At 35.5% G+C, this 22,235-nt stretch overlaps 1 protein-coding gene across 1 annotated transcript in view; it reads right to left on the bottom strand.

The window, feature by feature from the left end:
• Positions 1-694: 694 nt before the first annotated feature.
• The window catches only part of LOC139739071 (MAPK/MAK/MRK overlapping kinase-like), a 39,146-nt gene continuing 17,605 nt past the window's right edge, over positions 695-22,235 (bottom strand). Inside the window, exons 7-13 of the mRNA XM_071649687.1 lie at positions 20,511-20,596; positions 18,407-18,499; positions 17,391-17,492; positions 16,039-16,215; positions 8,871-9,024; positions 6,852-7,058; positions 695-3,144 (exon numbers count right to left, since the gene is read on the bottom strand). Of these exons, the coding sequence (XP_071505788.1) occupies positions 3,061-3,144; positions 6,852-7,058; positions 8,871-9,024; positions 16,039-16,215; positions 17,391-17,492; positions 18,407-18,499; positions 20,511-20,596 (903 nt within the window). The 3' untranslated portion in view covers positions 695-3,060. The remainder of the gene's footprint in view (positions 3,145-6,851; positions 7,059-8,870; positions 9,025-16,038; positions 16,216-17,390; positions 17,493-18,406; positions 18,500-20,510; positions 20,597-22,235) is intronic.

The raw sequence follows: 22,235 nt of genomic DNA, 5'->3' as shown, positions 1-22,235 counted from the left end.
GACTAGCAAACTTTGATAGGACTTTACTTTGCACAAAGAAAAGTAAAGATACAGGACTGGCACAGGTACCTGAGAGTAGATGGCAATGCTGCAAGATTTATTATCATTATTTTTGTAAAATCATAATCAGCATAAATTTTGAATATTGCCTCCACTCTGAGTACCAGAAATTTGATTCAGGGAACAAAAATTCCATTAACACAGCATATGAATGTGAATGTATGTTTGTATATGTATGTGGATATGCATATACTTATGTCTAAATGTTGTACTTCTCTTTTTTCTTAATTCAATCATGTACTCACTTCTCTCTACACTAATAAACTCATACTTAGAATTTTTAATCAAAAAGTATGCAGTTGGCATTTGGTGCATTTGGTGCTGTGAAACAGAACGACCCTAGACATACATCAATCATGCAATGTTGCGACAACTACCTTGTGTGAGAGAAAAAAAAATTCTTCATGACTTGTGTGCCATGGCAGTGTATCATTGCATCTACTGTCTACCATAGGTACAGTGTACCTGTACCTGTGCCAGTCCAAATGAGAAATTTCATTTTTCACTGTGACAAAGCACTTGAATTACAACTACAGAATGAAGGTGGGAACATGATTTTATATCTGAAGTCAAAATACTCACAATGCTAGAATTCTTTATACGTCATAAACTATAAATCTGTAAACTTGGCAAACATCAGCAATGACTGTTAAAAAATATCATTACAATAACAAAATACTTCATAGTTCTGTCGTATATGTCCATAACTGTACATTATCAAAGATGAATATATACATACACACACACATAAGCGCATTTATAGAGGGTGCATTCTCGGTGATAGATTCATGGACGGAGGTGGAACAAACAAACTCTTTGAGACAAATCAATTTCTACACCATAACTACACTCTCTTTTATGTAGTTGCCCTTTGCTTCTTAAGTCATCTATTCTTTACAAAATAACCTAGTTTAAAGAAGAAACCTATCATCTTCTCTACCAGAAGGGTGCAAGAGACTTATCCAAAGAACCAAGACAGACTTTGCCAGTTTCAGTTGTTCATGGGGGAAAGTGCAAGCAATTGTAACCTTCAATAGAAACTGTGACATCACATTACGGTGTATATTTTTTTCCCCAAAGCGAAACTTGTCTTTAAAAATTAACATTGACAAAAGTGTGCGGAGCAAAACCAGAAAGCGGCCTGAGGTATATGTGTTTTGATATAAATCTATATTCATAGTTTGGCAAAGTTAATTGCGATAAATATACTCTTCATCCCTCTCAATTTTCATTTTCTGCTGACAGTGAACTTTAAATAATGCCACCTTCAGTGAGAAAATGGTGCAATCTATTACTTCATGTGTCTTTTAGGGTTTAAGTTAATGCAAAATAATTTGTGGTCTGCTTTATCATGTCAAAAACTTAAAGCTCTCATACCTTTCAACATGGAAAAAAAGAGAGACAGCCTTTATCTCAATTCACATCCCCTTACTGTTGGTAACATGGTGGCAGAAAGCACTGATCCATTCATATATATATATGTAGCAGCACTGCTAACTCAAAATTTATCTTACAACCATTGTGTATTGGGATGCTAACGATAAATCACAAGGCTTGAATAATAAGATGGTTATTCCTCCAGTCTATAAAATCATACCTTTGCAGTCATCAGAGCAAAATTTTACCACTGCCTTTAGCATGGCTCGACATGAACTATTTTGTCAGGTTGCTCATGTGGACCACTTAAAGTCTTTAAATCTGAAATTCTAGTGATCCCCAAAAGATATGTAGTGGCTCGAATGGCAAAAGTGACTATCCATTTTGAATCTCAGTTGCCCAATTGGGCCACTCACAGATAAATTTGGTGGTCCGATGCCAGTTTTTAGTACCCCTGCAGGCCACTGAACCACCTGCTAATGTCGAGCCCTGCCTATACGCTGGCAGAAGAAGGAATCAGCCAAAGGATGCTGAACCAAGCCAATTCCATACTTAATCAAATCATGAAGCAAAATTCTACATAGAAAATAATGCCACCTTGTACCTGCATTCTGCGCCAGCATCTTGAGGAAACTAGAATTGGACGGAGCAGATTGTGGATGATGAATATGTAATAATTCAAGATCTCTCTCCTCTGTTTTAGTGGTCTAGATATCAGGACAGAAGGGCACAATGTTCCTGTTACTAAATTGATTGTCCACAGTAATTAGTCACAGCCTTATTTCAGAGAACAAATTTAGCACTGAAATCTCTACACATGATTAACCCATTGAGGACGGGCTGATTTTGCTCCAACACGCATTTCCCATGGACACCTGCCCGAGTATACTCTGGACTCGTCCTCAACGGGTTAGTTCACTGATTCTACAGAGACTACGAGAGTGACTTCACTTGAATGCAGGACTCGCAGTACTGCAATGTTCATTTCGGGATGACAGAATGCTAAAACCATTGTAAGGACAGTAGATATAGCATGGATATATATTCTTAGTGTCCATATTACCTATAACTCATTTCCTGAATGATTATCAAAAATCATCCTGACCTCTAACAGTGTCACATTGTCAAGGGTCAGGGGTCAACTCCAAGGTCAAGGGTCAACTCCAGTGTCATCTCTCTAACTTGCCTGTCTCTATGAGCCCCAACATGTTGGCGATGTCACTTATCTTCACGTGGGGAAATCTACACCCCTCATTCCTCACCATCCTGATCTGAGGGGATGCGAGTGAATCCTATATAAAGATGACTACGTCCAGCTGAAGTCACAAGATGGAAGGTCAGGCAAAACTCCATGTGGATTCCCTTTGCAACTGATATCGACCTTTACAGTCTGACGGGTATGCTGTGGATCCCCCTCTATCAAGGCCAAGCAATACTCAAACATAATATGCTGTCTGCTCCTCACATTCAGTACACCACTCCTTGGGGGGCATGCTTCACAAGAACAATCAACAGTCTTGAAGTCGTGCCCCACATAGGCACATCATGGATAAACTTTGTTCCTTTGAAAAGTAGTCGTCTTTGTATAGACCCCTGTCAAACCATTGCACCTTTACTGTCCTATCAGAATTGAGCTCCTTTGCTCTTATGAATTTGAGGCAGCTGAAAGTGTCCATACACATTCTTGGAGGCAGCAGGCTGGTATGTCTGGAGGGGACAATCAAAAGAAAAAAAAAGAAGACAAATCGATATTTTTAACTGCAAAGTTCCCAAAACAACTCTGAAATTAACATATACGTACAAACACATCTGCACATAATATCTAACACAGTTCTTAACTAATCCATCTATTTCATATCAGAGTGAAAATCATTTGCAATTTGTAAGTGTCAAGGAGGCATCCAAGTGTGGCTTTTTTGTTTGTTTTGTTTTGTTTTTCTTCAGACCAGACCCATTCATGTTCAGTGAATGAATCTCTAACCCAATGAGTCACATGATATGTGCATTATACTGCCCTCTTTGGCATGAATGAGAAAGGTGAGGACACCTTGAACATTTGTGTATATGACCTCTGTAAACACACCTATGCTATTTCACATCTTGTGTATAGTATGACAGTCAACCACAACAATAGGTCCCAGGGGAAGCTGCTGATAATACATATATGGGCCATTCTCAGATTAAGTGTTCAATTCCATGTGAGTAAAACCGAAAAATCAACCTCAAAGTAATACATTCAAAGATGTGTTTTCGGTAACTTCAAAACCGGTCAAATACGAAACAAAAAGTGGAACATTCTAAATGATGGCCATTCATTGAGTAAAAATGAATAGAAATAGAGCATCATATATGATTTTTGATCACCAATCAGATACGTTACCGCAAATTTACATGTTGTAATGGACTCCTAACTTTGAATTAAATTTATTGTTTTGATCCAATTTCTGTTCAGGAAAAGACATCTGTCCCCCTAAAGATATTGGGGTTTTTTAAGAGGTAAAGATGTTGTAATCCCTTGCTAATTGGTAGAAATTATTTCTGTGTGGTAGGTTGAAATATGTTTTTTGCTGAAATGAAATATAACCTTAAGATTCACTTTGTATTTTTAGCAAATTTCGCTTACAAATAAAGTTTCGAATCCCACAAATCATGCAAAGGGAACGATCCGATCTGGAATTTCCACAGGAAACAAATATGAATTGCTTTCCTGGGGAAATAACTATTGAAAAACATCGAATCACCTTTGGTAACGTATCTGGTAAAATGTAAGCAATAATTTTAGTTGTGTATGAATTAATAAATATCACCTGTTTAATTATTTACCTCATGAATTGATGTAAAAATGAATGATGTAAGCCCAAATTAACCATTTTAAACATTGTACGTAATATTTAAACTATGAAATGTAGTGGAAAAGAGCCCTAAATGTGAAAGCTGAGTTCTTCATTCACAGAATATTCTCATCTTACGTCTGAATGTATTTATCCATCTGACTATAAATATTCATTAAGTTTTGATGGATAACGCCAACAAGGTTTAAAAAATACATTTTTGCAGGCACTTAGAAGGAAGTAGGTACAGTGAACTCGATATGCTAAACAGTTGTTTGACCTATGGTAACGTATTTGGCTCATCCCTTTTAATGAAAATGAATAAATAATTGTTCAACTTATCAATGAATCTTGAGTAGTTCTTCATATGTTGAAAAACACTAGAATAAATATGCAAAAGAACACTGAAACTTTTCTCGGAAGCGTTTCATAAACTACTTTTTACTCTTTCAAAGTTTGGTAACGTATCTGGCGTACCGTAAATGAATCTGTCGGTGAAGTTACAGAGCAATTTCTACTGAATATTCTTCATTTGAACATAACTTCATTTTTTTATGGAAGCGTCATTCTATGCAGAATTGTTTTATGAACACTTTGTTTTACATGACATTATTTGTCACCGTGGGTGCCCTGAATTATACGTAACGTATCTGCTAAATCTGAAAAGCAAAAAACTGATATGCTGAATCTTAGCTTCGTCTTGTAAAATAAACGTTCAAAGTTGTTGCATAGAATATGAAAGTGGCTGGGTTTTATAGAATAGAACTTTGGAGTTTATGAGCACACAACGATTTGTTTGTAAAAACATTTACAATCTCTTTTCAGCATTTTGATTATGTGGTAACGTATCTGTCGGAAAACTTGGCATTAAGTTGTGAGACACTGACGCAGAAAGAAAAATCATGTGGAAGTGTTGCTCTTTTTCACCTCTCTGTCCTTTTGGTGTAAGAATATAATCCTGAGGTCCAACAAAACGAAGCATGTAATGTGTAGGGATGAATTTTGACCAGATTTGATCCCCAGAAAGCACAAGACCAATGAGCAAAATTCGGTCACGTATCTGGGGTAACGTATCTGTGGTAACGTATATGGTCGATCATATTATTATGAGAGCGATATCTACCAAATATTTCTCACTTGTACTAAACTTTAGTGTTGAATCGATGCGTCATTCCGAGGAGTAATGTATAATATACAATTTGTCTGACATTGCAATATCTGTCGCAGTGGGTGGCGTGAAAAGTATGTAACGTATCTGTCCAAATAAAAGTGTAGAAAACCGATATTTCAAACATTGTACCGTATTCTCAATAAAGAGCTGTTGCACAAACAAATCTAAGTACTTGCAATGTATGAAGTATATCCTCAGGGTTTCATATACACAGGGTCATTGCATAGTCTTGTTATTTTCGCAATGCTGTAACACTAAAGAAACTGGTAACGTATCTGGCGGTGAACTTGGCGACAGGTTTCAAAAGGCTATAAAAAAGAAGTCAATAAAAATTTTGGAACTTTTTGAGTATTGTGATTAGCACATATGATATGCTCATCGTCCATGAAAATGATATTTGGAAAGTGTGTTTGTGGACGGAAGGGAGCAATAAAACATAATTCTGAAATAGCCGGCGACACTGCGTTTTGGGGGTCTTAACGAAGTTTAACAGCAAAATTTTATACAAAAAGGCAGACAACCGCATTTGATCGTGTTTATTTTTTACAAATAAAGTCCTCGTGATATATTATAAACATTTAAATAGTATCTAATAGGTTTCAGGGAACCGCAAACTGTCATGGAATGTCGGCGACACCAAAATTCCGTATTTGAACGCTTTTACTGAGAATGGGCCATATATAACATTACTGAAAAAATGTTCCTGCCAATATAATTCTCTCAGTACTGAATGAGCCATATAATGCAGAGGTCTCTAATTACTCAACTTCACTAACTTGTCAGCAGGACTTTTTGCTGATATTGGTGGAGGAAAAACCACTCGCCTTAATTGAATATGAAATATTCATCAGCTGGAATTAAAATTATCCCATAATTCTATAAGAACACAACTCTCCACTGCCACCTCTATATTTCAATATACCAGGGGCCCGTTTCATAAAGCTTGTCACCAGTGACAACTGCCACATTTCTCTGACAAATTTGCTGTCAGTCAATCCTATGCAAGGATTTCAGTAGCTTGTCACATCTATGACAACTTGTCACTGATGACAAGTTTTATGAAACGGGCCCCGGTTGATGCCTTAATGCTACATTAAATCAGACAGAATTTTTTGCAAAAATTTGCCCATTCGCAAGAGAAACAAAAACTGTGATGTTGTATGCAACATTGCCAATTTAAGAATATGTTATGACTCCAGCAAATAAGAGGTTTTTGAAAATCCTGCAAACCAAACAAACAACTATAAATGAACCCCCCTCCCAACAAAAAAAAAATGGTTAAAATGAAAAAAGACGTTCACTCTACCTAATGAACTTTAATGATAGGACTTGATAGGTCAAATTATGCAGCAGATTAAGACTACATTTGTAGGTAGCAAAGGTCAAAGTTATAGGACTTGTTGGGACTATACCTTGCCAGCATGGTGCTTATTGTAGTGGGTGTTGGCTAGACTGGGCAGCATGCTCTGTCGGTTGGTGTGGAGCTTGGGGAAACTGGTGGTACCAAAGGACTGCGTCGGGTAGGTGCTGATGCTGTGGGCCACCTTGGCATTCTGCACCTTGGGCAGCACTGAGTTGGAGAAATTCTCACTCTCGTGGAGCTTGCTACCAGCTTTCCTCTGGAGAAGTACAAAAAAAAAGAAACCCAAATATGACAAAATATGATTACCCAAATATCATGACAGCCAGGACCACTTCTAAAATCAATATCTTCCGTTAAATTATACAATATTATGCAAATATACAATGTACCACTGAAATCCCGCAAAGACGTTTACTCATGTTTCTGCAGGGGTGTGAGAATACTTGTAGAAAAAAAAAATCTGCAAAACTGATATTGACGTGAATTGAAAACTGTCAACATTTCAATGCATTTGAAAGTCTAAAAAGAGGGTTTTGAGCAAAGAGAACAAAAACATGAAATCAGAGTAAACTCTGAACTCTCACATCCCTTTTGCTGATACAAATATATTGTTTGAAAATATTTCACAACTCTTATTTTGTCACACTGTTGTAGATATATGCACATACCTTTGCTTAGAAATGCATTACTGTACGAGCTGAAATTTTCGTGGTGGTTTTATTTTCGCATATTTTGCGAATCGCCTTTGTACCGCGAAAATAACAACACGCGAAAAATAACAACGTGCGAATAACTAAGTTCACAACCTAACAACACGCGAAAATGTCCTCCAAGTAGCAATTCGCAAAAATATCTGTACGCGAAAATTTCAGCTTGTGCGATACTTGCACCTTGAAACATCTGGAAAAGAATTTGGAGATTGCATTCAAAGAAGAGTCAGAGAGTCTTCATACCAAACATGGATATAGACAATCCAAATATCTACTGGTTTTCTGAATTTTGTGTCTTTGTGAGGGACAAAAGAGACAACCGAAGAGGTACCATCTCAAACCAGGCAAAGTGAAGTGTTTACTGAACATCATATTGACTTTGGTTTTTTTTTTTTCCACTGGGGGGCAAAGAAAACATTAAAAGATAATAAATTTATCATGAATGATAACATTCGCTCATTAATCAACAACTTATTGTATGCTTATGTGTGCTTACGTGTCATTATCCTGGTGAGCTCCTACTGGTGTTAACAAAGGTGTGAAAAGGTAATTGGAATACAAATACGATAAGGCTGTTTTTTCTGCACTTGTCGCAGCACCTCCCAAGCCTACGGGAGAACTAAAAAGGCGTATCTTCATCTTGGAGACGGAACATTCCACATCAAATGAGTGAGACATGATGGGACAAAACAGAAATGCTGTGATTTATTGTAAAACCAGAAACATTTATGGCATGAAACTTTCAGGAATTGGCAATGCAATCCACATGCATTGTGTAGACAAAAAAAAAAATTTCATGTGAATTTTACTTTTGCCAATCCCGGCTTCTTGCAAAATTTGTGAAAGTTTCATACACACAAATATTTTCGGTTTTACAGCATTGTCCTTCAAAGGGATGGTATAGTTTTGGTTGAGATGGGGGATTCAGGTTTTTACTTTATGTGAGATTATCAGAAACCACTTAAGAAATATGACAGAGCATACAATTCTAAGGGAAATTTAAAGTTTATTTGATGAAAATTGGTTTTGAAATGGCTGCAATATAATGAAACAAAGTAAATAAAAACAAAGTGGTCCTAATAAAAGGTGGGTCCCACCTTTTATTAGGATATGCTTTTGGATATCTCATCCCTTTTAAAACCAATTTTCATCAAATAAACTTTGAATTCCTCCTAGAATTGTATGCTCTTTCATACTTGATAAGAGGTTTCTCATTATCTCAAAAAGAGTTGAAAACCTGAAACCTCATTTCTTTCACAGCTAAAGGCCTACTATCCCTTTAAAGGGGAAATGATTCACTACAAAAAGACACATATCATTCAGCTTAAAGGGAGAATGTTGAATTTGTTTGGCCTTACCCTAGCCTTCCTTCCAGTCTTGTAGGTTTCAATCTCTGTCTCCTTCCCCTCTGGATGACTCTCCTTTGCGGTTTCCTCGGAAACCACAGATGCCTGGTCTCCCGCCTGCGCTGCCTTCTTCTTTTCCGCATGCTGCTTCTTCTTGTCCGCATCTCTGCATGCATTGGAATTAAAGGCAGCCCAAGTTTTATGCTACGTGTCTTATTTCTGGTTGTTGTTGGTTTTTTTTTTCTTTTCACACATTGACATGATAACATTGACATGATACTGCATATCACCTCAAACAAAGTCTGCAATATCTGGCTGCACGGGTAAGGTCTCCATCATAACCAAAATCAATTGAAAAGATGATACTGTGGTCATGATAAAACTCTCTTTATAACACATTCCTTTTAAACTTACTTTGGCACATTTTATATCTTGTAACAAAATAATGGTATGAAGCTACTTAGTCAAAATGGCTTCCTGCAAAATACCTCTTGCACATAATTCATCTCATTCCGGTGCTCTACTACATGCAGTTAGGATTAAAAAAGTGAATAATTAATTTCACCCTCACATGCTCACCATATTAAACTGCCATTTCTAATGTGTACAGACGGGTTACTGATAGTACATGCAATAACAAAGTTAAGTTCAGATTTTTGGCAAGCCTTTCTGATCACCACATCTACATGGAAAAAAAAAAGTTGATATTTGGTAATAAAGAAGTGCTATTGTGTTTTCTTGTCATTGTTGTAAATTGGAGTCTTTGAATTTTCTTCCAGTCTTGCCTGAGTGTTAAAAGAAAAACCTAAAAAAAGTTCAATCAGCTGATGATTAAATGGGCATCAGATACATCCAGATGTATGTGTACCATGTGATCTGCCTTTGCTCTTGACTTTTGCAATTCTTGTTATAAAATCCAGGTAAGTTGGACATATCTACCTCTTAAACACAAACACAATGAAAGAGAAAAGGAGGTCAAGCATATATCACTGTGGAATAGAATCCTCCAAACTTAATAAGTCACTCAATAATTTAGCTGAAGAGGTAGACCCACATACTACAAGCTTAATCAAATCATGATTATCTAATCTAATCTGCATTACACATTGCTCTTTTTATCACACAAGTGTGATGAATTACAAAGTATGAAAGGTGTTCAATGGGACACTATTCTGAAAAATATGTCTGATAGCTCAAATTCTTATCTCTTTGTCATTGTGATCATGCTCTTCTTTACATCAATCTATGACCATAAGAGATCACGCATCTTTCAAAGAATTACATTAAAAAAAGTCAAAGGCATAACTTTACAAATGCATGACGAAAGACCACATGTAGTGTTAAGTATTTGATTAGACATATCTACTTGATGTGATAATGAAGTCACTATTTGCTGATTCTCTTCTGCAGTCACGTTTCACTACACAACTTTTAAATGCACTTTCCAGACTTCTTCGTTTAAAGCAAAAAGGACGTAGGTAACATAACCCTTTACTTAATTGCTGATCCTACTGGTTTCATTTAAAAAACTATTATTTTAAAAAGAAATTCAAAACAGTAGAATTATACATTTTTTCTTCCCAACGGACTCAACGCATATCTACTTGATGTGATAATGAAGTCACTATTTGTTGATTCTCTTCTGCTGTCACGTTTCACTACACAACTTTTAAATGCGCTTTCCTGACTTCTTCGTTTACAGCAAAAAGGATGTACAATGTAGGTAACATAATCATTTACTTAATTGCTGATCCTACTTGCTTTGTTGAAAAAAATCCAATATTTAACCCTTTTCAAAACAGCAAAATTATATATTTTTTTCCTCCCACAAATTCATTTGTGGTTTCACACTTTGAGGCATATCAGGACTGAAAGAAATGACAATATTTCAAATGAAAAAATTCTTGACAATGACAAATGACATTTAACTGAACTCGATGTCTCAAAGTTGCGATGAAGGACAATGGAATCATTTCCATATATTCTTATCAAACTTTGTGACTTTATCATGAACCAGTCAGAAAATCAGGTCTTGGATTGTGCATTCTTCCCAGATATTTCATAAAATCTTTGCATACTGTCACTGACAGACTACTACATGGTAACTCACAATTTCTGCAAAATTTCTGGATATTCTTTTTCTAAATCACTTAATGAATAAAAGTTTTACCCTTCGTCTGAATGAGCACTGCCATCATATTTAAATTTTAAAAAAATCTCCATTGCCTTCCCCTCTCTCTCTTAATCTTCTCTCCATGATTTTCCAACCATCTCCTAACCCTCTCCTTCTCATTTCCATTTCATCTTTTTCCTCACCCTTTCAAACCTTTTTACTTGATTCTTACTCTATTCTTCCTCACAGATATCCCTGTCTCCTATACCTATATCCTATGTGACTGTATTTATGGGAGGGGGAGTGGGAGTGGGAGGAGGAGGTGTCATACTTCACTGGGCTAAGACCTCCTTATTTTTTTTTTTTTCATTTCAATGTATAGTATTTCCTTTGTTTTATGTACAATTTCAAGCAGTACATTATTTTACTTCATTTAAAAATTCTGTTCACTTCCTCATGTACATGTACATGCATTCTATTTACCATTGTAATCTGGGGGCTTTACGCCTTTTCAAGCTATCGCTTTTTGTAGTCCCTGTTCTCCTCATCAATATTTCTTTTTCTTTTTGCTATGTTGATCTCACAATGTATTTGTTTTTATGATGATTGAGATGAATAAACGAATTGAATTGAATTGAATTGAACTGAATACCCATCTCCCTCAGTGCAACCTCAACTTCCAGCTCACCACCTCCCTTTGACCATCATTACTTCTAGCTTTCCTTACACTTTCCCTATTACTTTCATTCTCCACTCTCCTCTTTCTAACTAATGTTTTCTTCTGTCCCCCACCCCCCCCCCAAAAAAATAAAACAAATCGCTTTAAGGACTCTATTCACATGGTACTGCACACCTCCATTCCTGTTAATCACATCTATTTTGCACTGAGGAATGCAGTAAACATCAATATTTTTGCATGATTAGTTTTTCGCGCTGCACAGCTCAAAAAACACATTTGCAGGTTGTTGAATTCGCGCTGGGGAATTGTCAACCCATTCGCAACATGCAGAGAAAATAATTGGGAAGATATTTTCGCGGGTTTTAGAATTTGTGCTAGCCAGAAGTAGTGCGAAATATGCAAAAATTATTGTACCAAGAAGATTTCTGCGTTTACAATAGCATTATTCAACAAAACATTTTATAAGCAGTGCTTTCAATGATTATGAATCTATAGATATCTGAATATACACTATATACCTCTATCTAACTTAGCTGGTGCAACAACAATAAAACTCTTCTGGTTCATTATTTCTTAATTCAATCGGTTGCCTTCCTAATTGTTATTTCTTCCAAATTCATCAGTTACATCTGCTTGAATCCCTGTTTTCATATACTCTGATATATATCACATTTAATGAAATATATAGAAAGCATCTTGCAAATTACAGGAATGGGTGACAAATTCATACAAACTTTTTCAGATGTGCTTTACATGTTGAAAAAGACACTCATAGAATAAATATGAAAAATATCATCCTACTCCATCAATATCACAGCTAAATACAAGATAAAATTTTTTCTAGTCTTATCATTAATTCATTTAATTCAAAAGTATTTTTTATTATCATACTTAAACTTCTTGCATATTTGCAATTTTAGACAATCAGTCTCAAATGTAGGTCTCTCAGTGCAGGGATATCAACTTGAAATTTGAAATTTTATGGAAAAACAGGCAATATATCATAGCAAGGTTCAACACTACTGGTGGCCCCAGATGTCGCATCACCATTATTTAAAAAATGATGTCTTTTGGTGGCCCAAGTGGGCCACCAAAAATTTGCTATGTGTATTCATTGTTTTCAAATGTTTTTCTCACCCAGCAAAGGGAAGAATAACTCGCAGCTCACAGACTGCATGCATTTCAGCTAGATGCCTCCGCAAAGGGTTGCTAGGTCACCACTTTATAGTCTTAATGGCCAAGCTGAGTCCATTTTACTGTCAAAGTTGGCCAAAATATACATTTTTTGGTGGCCAAATTTAACTGCCAAATTTAATCTATATAAACTTGATGTGTACATGCAAGTGTACCCTACAGTCTCTGTATTCTAAATACAATCATTCTATGAATATGTTGTGTCAAAGGAAACAAAATCCTATTTATGCCTCCATTTATAATTTTGATATGTTAGACTTAATAAACTTAGTCACAGTACATGCCATTTGATGCCCTTTATCATACAAGCCAATTTCAACACAATTATCATGGTTTATAATTGTCTGAAATCTTTATTAAATTAATTCAGCTTGTAATTTTTTTTCTTGTATTTCCTTGTCACAGTACATCATTTTTGAAGCCCTTTAATACACTACAAATTTAAAAATTATCATGATATATAATTATCTAAATGCTTTATTAAATTACTATATTTTTAATGTTTTTCTTAATTTTGTGGCCACAAAATTTCATTACTGGGTCGCAAAAAAAAAACCCACCCAAAACAAAACAAAAAAAAACAAGATTTGATGATTTTGGTGAATGGGCAGGAAAAAGCTTAGAGCCGTGTTACTAGACATTAAATTTCAAAAGGACTTGGAATAAGATAAATTACCTATAAACATGAACAGTTTCTTTTCTAAATATCCCAAATATCCTAAATTCTAAAAATGAGAACATGAAGAAGGAAAACTGCAAATACAATATCAACCAAAATACTACCAAACATCCTATTCATGAAGGTAATTTTTTTTTAATTCAATATTGTTTTAAGTTAAAATGCATGTAGTCACATTATTTTCACACTTTGAATGCTGAAAGGAAGTTAAGTGAAAAAAAAAATGCAAAACATACAGGGTCTACGAAAGCAATAAACGGTTGGAAGTGTAGAAAACTAATATTCAAGAAACAGTGGAGGCATAGCAAATCCCAAAGACATCAGTATTTTTAGGAAATAGTCAGTGTCATCCTTCAAGGCATTACATTTAGATTTGAGAAAACAGTATAAGCATATTTTTTATGCTTATCAGTGTTGTGCAAAAATGGAAAAGCTTACTCTTATTAAAAAAATGCAGGCAACATGAGTAATAATAGAATTGTGGGTCTTACCTACAGTAGTAAGAGAGAATGTGTGGTTCTTCATAATTGTATCCCATTGAAAAAAAAAACAGATCGGCCTGACAGAATCACTCAAAAAGTATGACAATCACGCCAACAAAAGCTGCCCATCACACCATCCTCACAAACCATGGCATTTCCACTGTCCAACAAAGGGTTCCGTATGCTACTACTGGCAAACAACAAATCCATCAGAGGGTAAAATTCGCATAATTTTCATCCAGAGTAGATACACAAGAAAACCACTGAGACACAATTTAGAGAGCTGAGAGAGATATAATATGGAGAGTCCAAGATATTTCAATGCCACATGCACGTAGAGGAAAGAAGCAACGCTACTGAAGCCGCGACCAAATACGAACTTCCAAACTATTCATCACCGACTGCAACTCTTAAATGGGCAAACACTGGGAAACTACAGGAAACCGTGTCGGTTCATTCCCTACAGTACCTATGGCAAGAAAAGCGGACGCACTGTCACCTACTTTGGGGGGAAGCTGGGGAACGAAAATGACGCGTCCCTTCACAACAAGGTCAATGAGTGTGGGCAGTAACCATTATCAGGCGGTATCGCCCAAACACAAGATAAACATTGGATTTATCTCGTATTGATTCAAGCATGGCCAGGAACCCATCTGAGGAGACCCAAAGAGATGTTCACTAATACAGTTGTTGGTTTACAGGAATGACGCAATTCATGTACGCTGCTGTTAGTCATTAGGCCAGAGAAGATCAAAACATAGAGTTCTTCAGGTGCGCCATATTCAAATAATATCAAAGAATACATAGAATTTCCAGATAAAAGAGATCAAATAAAATTAACTTTATGGTACACATATGAACATAAATACTTGTGTTTGCGCAGATTTGTGTGGGGTTTTTTTTTTTTTTTTTTTTTAAAGGAACCTAAGCTTCAACAATACATTGCGGAATGCTGTTATGGAAACAAAATAATGCAAATTTTAAGAGTTGTAGTAAGTGGCAAAGTCCGATTTTATTTTCAATTTTAGTATACAAAGTTAAAAACTCTGCCATAAAATGCAAGAGTTCTTGAGAGCATATACCAGCATTACCCCTGCCTCAACAGCTTTCAGGTCCTGGGCACCTTTATAAGTGCTCCTTCGTTTCCCTCTATGTTTGGCAGTTAATAGGCTGTCCTCATTTATCATCAGCAAGCAGGGGTCATACTCTCAGTCTGGTGACCCACTGGCTATCTTTAGGCAGAACAATCAGATGCGTACTGTGTATCTGACCAAGAGCAACCTACTTAACACAAAATTGCATGTCCATCGGTCCCCAAAGCAAACACAGAGTCTTGTAGCTGCACAGCGATATCTTGTAAGTGTGTTTACCCAGCACTGGACACTCTGTCACCTCATTACTTGAAGCACTCTGATTATTGGTCTTGATACTCAAGCTTAGCCACAAACCTGCATGTAACCATACACCCCCCTCCCACCCTCTCAATCTAGTGGGTAGGATTTTAAATTGCAACCTTACTTCAATCTATATCATATTACAATTACAGAGATTTATTTCCATGTGAGATATTCCTTCCTTTTGTGGAGGTCAGTACTGCGCAATTAACTCGCATGAAATTACATAACCACAATAAGATTTACAGCAACATCTGTCTATCAACCAATCTCTTCCACTCAATCTCAATCTCCCTCTCATATATACATCATACAAATATATATATATATATACATATATGTTTATATATATATAATTCAATATATATATATATATACATGTATACTGTATATATATATATATATATATGTTTACATATGTATATAATTACCTTTCATGTATGCATGAACACATATAAATATATGTATACATTTTTGTATGTACATATTCATGGAACGTAACGAAATATACATGATAAGACAGTAGATAGATAGGTCAATGCAAAGAGAGACAAATGAAGAAAGAGATCAGCATGCAAGGGATTCATGCGTCTCAGACACTCAATCAATCAAACGGACACAATGACACTGCGATCTCACCTGAGTTCCTTGAAGTAGTGGTGCCGTATGACCTGCTTGGCGGTGATCCTCTCATCGGGGTCATACGTGCAGAGTTTGTAGATCACCTCGACGCTCTGCTGCGAGGCGTGGGGCAGGAGCTTCTCAATGCCCGTGCCCTTCTTGGACGGGAAGTTGTAGTTGATTCCTCTCGCTTTGCTGCACGGGCACAAAAGCGCAAAAATTTGTGATGACAATGCTGCCAATACCAACTTGAAATATAATAAATAATAATGATAATGATAATAATATTAGTAGTAGTAGTAGTAGTAGTAGTAGTAATAATAATAATAATAATAATAATAATAATAATAATCATAATCACAATAATAATAAAAAAATAATAATAATAATAGAGAATGAATAAATACTACTACTACTAATAATAATGATAATAATAAAAATAATAAATAAATAAATAAATAAATAAATAAATACTATTACTACTACTACTACTACTACTACTACTACTAATAATAATAATAATAGTGGCTACTTGTATAGCGCACAAGTCCACCTTTCAGTGCTCATTTTCCCTACTTAAAATTCCTACTAAACATTCTGGAGGAGCTCTCACCAACTTCATGTCAGAAAATAATTAATTCTGTGCATGGTCTACTGAGTTGGCTACATCACTGTAACATTTTCCTCAGCAAACCAAGCTTTATTACTTTTCCTACATCGGTATTATCTAATGAGGTGTACACATATGTCACCATTCAAATGATCTGAAAAAACTGAGATACTAGTATCTTGATATGTCATGCATAATGTTATTAACCAACTACAATTGTATTCTTCAACAGAAGTCACTTTAAATTGGAAGAAAACTTCAAACCGACCGGCTAATATACCAGTAAAATGTAAACACCTCATCCATTTCTTTTCTGTCAACAGTTAACACAGAGACTCCAACCCCAAGCACCTTCTGATCTGGAGATTCTCCCGCCTGAAACCCCTAGCAAATGGGAGACTCCAAGTTTATGTGTGCAAAGCGCGAAGTTCCTAGGGTTCTAGATGCTCTCTGGTGCTATCTAAGGCTTATTTTTGCAACATACGATAGCAATAAGTAAGAAATCCTTTCCAACAGGAGACATTGAGCCAGGGTGAGAGAAATTAAATCTCAAGTGGGAGAACGGGAGATTTTGCAAAAATGGGTTTTCAGCGGGAGATCTCCCGTTGAAAACGGGAGAGTTGGAGTCTCTGTTAACATATCAATTTTGTGAAACATCTTAGCTTGACAGAATGAACGTCATTCATGCTAATGCAGCAGATTATTATATAAATGCCTGTGAAAGAAGTTATGAGTACATTTTGCACAAAACCGGACTTACTTCCTGAATTTGTTGAGAAGGGTGGTGTCTGGCGTTCCCATGACATCGTGGATCTTGGCAATCTGGTCCACTTCATTGGCACCAGGAAACAGTGGGTGCAAACTACGAGGATAAATCACAAATTGTGACATGAGCCTCTAGGTCTTAATTGCCGCAAGTCTCACAAACACATTCCTGTCATTTCTGGGACTGTGTTCCTTTTATTTCTCTATGATGATATAATATGACCTTTTTTATCATAATGTGTATTATTTATTGTAAGTGTTTGATAACGTAGAGTAAATAGTTCTCTTTCATTGAGCCCTTTATATGAACTGAGATAAAAAGTAACAATAAATTTTCGTTCATTATACTAGTTCTTCTTGGCAGCACAATATATAAGTTCCTCTTTCAAATGAATGAAAAAACAATAAATATATATATTTCATATTATTTTTGGGCAAACTGAAAGACTTTAACTACTTTCAGGCATGGTAATATTTCTCTAGTATTGCATATGCAGTAGACCTCTGAGTTGCCAAATCATGGATGAAAAGATGATTTATAACTTCTATCTTATAGCAAAATTGCTCAAAGACTTGATAAGCTACCTTACACCGAACTCTATGACTCGCATATCTTCAACTATGGAAGTTTTACACATATTCCACATTCTCACCATAAGAATTAAGGCTTTCCATTTAATAAACTCCATATGATCACACAGAATTTTTACATCTCAGCGTTCTTAACAAGATTTCTGAAGCAGGTCTTATAATTACATCAGTTTTTTTCCTTCACTTAATATAATTTCACAAACTTTCTCTCTTTCATAAACATCACATCTTCACTATTTCTTGGTCAGATTCTGATTTCTTAAAACATAAAAGAGACTGAATGAATTCTCATTTTCAAGGCATAAACTTTCACACTTGATATTGGTACTATAATACTGGTATAAACAACAAAACATGTTCCATGCTTGATCTTCTTTCATTTTCAAAATAATTGCATGATACAAATAACTGGACAATCACCTTAGAATTTCAAAGAAGACACAGCCTACGCTCCACATATCCATTTGGTAGGAGTAATACCCGTCTGTTAATAAGCACTCTGGAGCACGATACCTGTTGTCATGGAAACACACAAGGGAAGTGACGATAGGGGATATTGTGTGTACATAGAATTGAATCAACAGAGTACAGAGTATGCATATCATAATTGCTTTTGGCAAACTGCTATTCTTTGATACCGAAGCAACAGGGGTCATGTTTGTATCCATGGCAGGAAGTTGCCCTTGTGAATTCCAAATCAATAGCACTCTTACAACCGACATTACATTTGCATTATGTTTATAGAATTGCCATTTTATTTTCTTTCCCCCTTATCATGCTCACTCTATGTTGATTGATTTTTCTGCTCTGCATGCATGGTTACCCTCCAACTTTTTTTTTTCCTACAGCTGTACAAGTTTGCTTTTGTCTCTTTTGCTTCATGTTTCTCTTGCTCTGTTCTTCTTTTTTTTCTACACAAGCGACTGGAATAGAGCTGTATCATATGTCATAATTATTGATTTTATTTTCTTTTCTTTTCATATCATGATCATCTCAACTTTACCATATAGATTCAAAATATAAATTAAACCTTTTGCACAGATGACTCATAAAGAAAACACATTAAAACATTAAACAATGTCATCTTTTACACATTTACATGCAGAACAAAGCAATGCCTCTATAAGACGAATGGATGCTTGAAAAAATACCAGAAATTCAGCCTTTTTTTCCCATATTTTATCTTTTCCATGGTACATTGTAGGAAAGGAGTTGACCAAATGATACAACTTATTAACAATTTTTGATTTTGCACCATCTTGCAATGAAACATAGCAAAATCTATCTGGGGTTTCATTGGATGTTTTTTACATCTCAGTGGTGAACTTTCAAACCATGTGCACATTTTCTTCATGCAAAAGACCTTTTCTAAAGTTTCACAATGTTGTTAAAATGAATTGAGATCATTATATATGACTGATAATAATGCCATCTTCATAGCAACCATGTGTTGGAATGTATATTCTTACATTTGGTATCAAAAGTAGCTCATGATTGCAACTTTTATATGGTACTAGTAAGAATACATATTAATGATTTGTTAAACCAGAGGGCAAAAAATGGGTGGATTGATTTTTTACATTTCCTTCATGCAAAAGACCTTTTCTAAAGTTTCACAATGTTGTTAAAATGAATTGAGATCATTATATATGACTGATAATAATGCCATCTTCATAGCAACCATGTGTTAGAATGTATATTCTTACATTTGGTATCAAAAGTAGCTCATGATTGCAACTTTTATATGGTACTAGTAAGAATACATATTAATGATTTGTTAAACCAGAGGGCAAAAAATGGGTGGATTGATTTTTTACATTTCCTTCATGCAAAAGACCTTTTCTAAAGTTTCACAATGTTGTTAAAATGAATTGAGATCATTATATATGACTGATAATAATGCCATCTTCATAGCAACCATGTGTTGGAATGTATATTCTTACATTTGGTATCAAAAATGTGTATATGCGTGTGGGTAATTGAATGTGTGTACGAATGTATTGTCCTTGTCATATTCCCCGGTACACGTGGTTCAATGAACAGTGTCCGGGCACTATAGCATTGGTATTCTATATTTTTTTCCCGACCTGTGTATCTCAAAATAACTACATATTGTTATAGAATAGTATATCATTCAATCATTATTTATCTAGCGATCCACGTCCGACAAGCTTTGCTTTTTAGTGGATCACTATTTTCCATGATCGAATTTATTTTCCGCTCGCCCACGTAGTATTTGTACAGTGTTCCTCTTTATTATTGTACATATATGTTGTTCTATAATTTGTCTCGTATATTACATGAATCTTTTGCAAGCGTTTGAACAATATCATTTAATGACATGTATACATTGTACTATGTTTTTGATTTTCGTTGATTGGAAATAAACTATGATTGAATTGAATTGAATTGAAAAATAGCTCATGATTGCAACTTTTATATGGTACTAGTAAGAATACATGTTAATGATTTTTTAAACCAGAGGGGAAAAAATGGGTGGATTGATTTTTTTAATGAAACTTACCATCTTGTTGAGATGTATTCTGTGAATGGCTGTTTTGAATACACACTCCGACATGACCCAAAGTCAGCAAGCTTCAAGTGGTCGTCCTGTGGAAGTGGATATGGCAATAAAAACATCAAGCTCACATGAAGACATGATGGATGAAATACATTGGTATTACTCCTCGAGGACCAAAAACACAAATATCTTGGTTGTCGAGCAACCAAAGACTTCCGTAGACTAGACTCTTCACTCGGTCTTCTGAAAGCATTACTCGATTTTTAAGTCAACACTGGCTCGCACGCACAGTAATGATTATTTTTCTATGTTCTTTTGTGATGTACTTGTATGCTTGATATACTCCTCATAGAGATCCAATATCAGCGTCTCAATAAAGACTGTCAATTGAAATAGATTGCACACACACAAAAAAATCACAATATCATGATAAGAAATTGTATTTGTAAATATTCTTTTAGAACAAAGTGTGTCATGGAGGAAGTACAATTAACAACATCTGCATGAAAAATAAAATGAATAAATTATACCATGTACAATGATCACTCTTCAAGAAACAGAGAAAGAGGGAGAGATAGAGAGAGGAGAGGGACAGAGAGAGGGAAAGATATACTAGTAGTCATCCATCAAAAATCCCCAAACTAGAATTTGTCAAAATGTCATTTCCCCCAGAACAAAGCATTCCACATACACATGACAAATGTTGTTTTCACATTCAAGAGCATTACATTTTTTTCTTCAATACACATCCCTTTGGCAAATAATGCGCTTTATTAGTGTTTATTGAGGTCTATCGCAGATCACTACATCATGGCCGGGCAATCAATAAAAGTTGACGGCAATCAACACCGCTAGCACGGTATTGCTCATGCACTTAGAACATGCAGGGATAACACAATTTGTTGTCATGGTGACCAACGTACCATTTTCCCCCCATGCGGCGAAGAATTTGAGAGAGCACTTATGTGATCAAGACAAGGGTGTGTTCACATTTCAGCTGCGGACTGTAGCATGTGATGTGCTCACTCATGCACGGAATTGGAGAGTATTGTGAGGCTCTGTAATTGCATTTACCCTTCTAATTGCTAAATTGATGCAAGTATGGCTTTTGACTCGCATCAAAAATTTACTTGCAAGTCAATACAAAAAAGAGAGAGGGATAGATGCACACAGAACTTTATGCTACAATAACTACAAGTTCCTGGTTTTGTGTATGAATATGAATGCGACTGCACATTAAAAACAAAACCACACACACACACATGCACACATATTGCATGTTTGAATGGCTCTCTCACTGACAAAAATGACATGATATGCAACTATATCAATAATGTTTACTTTATATCTGTCATGAGTGCATGAAAAGGGACAATACTTAGTTACTTATATTAGTTTACTAAAGTCAATGCCATTTGTTTTACAATGATAATGATTTAATAATTAGCAGAGTGTATGACCTTGTTGTCACTGCAATAGCTACTGTAAAAGCTTTTAATTTTGTAAGGGTTTAATTTTTGTGAATTTCTTGAATCGCTGTTGGGCCACAAATTTAACATACAAAAATATTGATACCTGATGCACTATGGAGAGAACAGACCGGCATTAGTGCACTTATGATAGCCTCGGAGTCAAATCACAGAAAACATCTCACGAAAATGTCTATGAACTCCTCATTTGCAAAAATATCTGTACATGAAAATAACAGCGTTTACAATACATAGCGCA

The sequence above is a fragment of the Diadema antillarum genome, unplaced genomic scaffold (genome assembly GCF_040938485.1).
Source record: "Diadema antillarum isolate AM-2024a unplaced genomic scaffold, OU_Dant_1.0 scf00000029, whole genome shotgun sequence".
NCBI classification, from domain to species: domain Eukaryota; kingdom Metazoa; phylum Echinodermata; class Echinoidea; order Diadematoida; family Diadematidae; genus Diadema; species Diadema antillarum.
The sequence above is the reverse complement of the archived record's forward strand: the minus strand, read 5'-3'. Positions and strand labels throughout refer to the sequence as shown.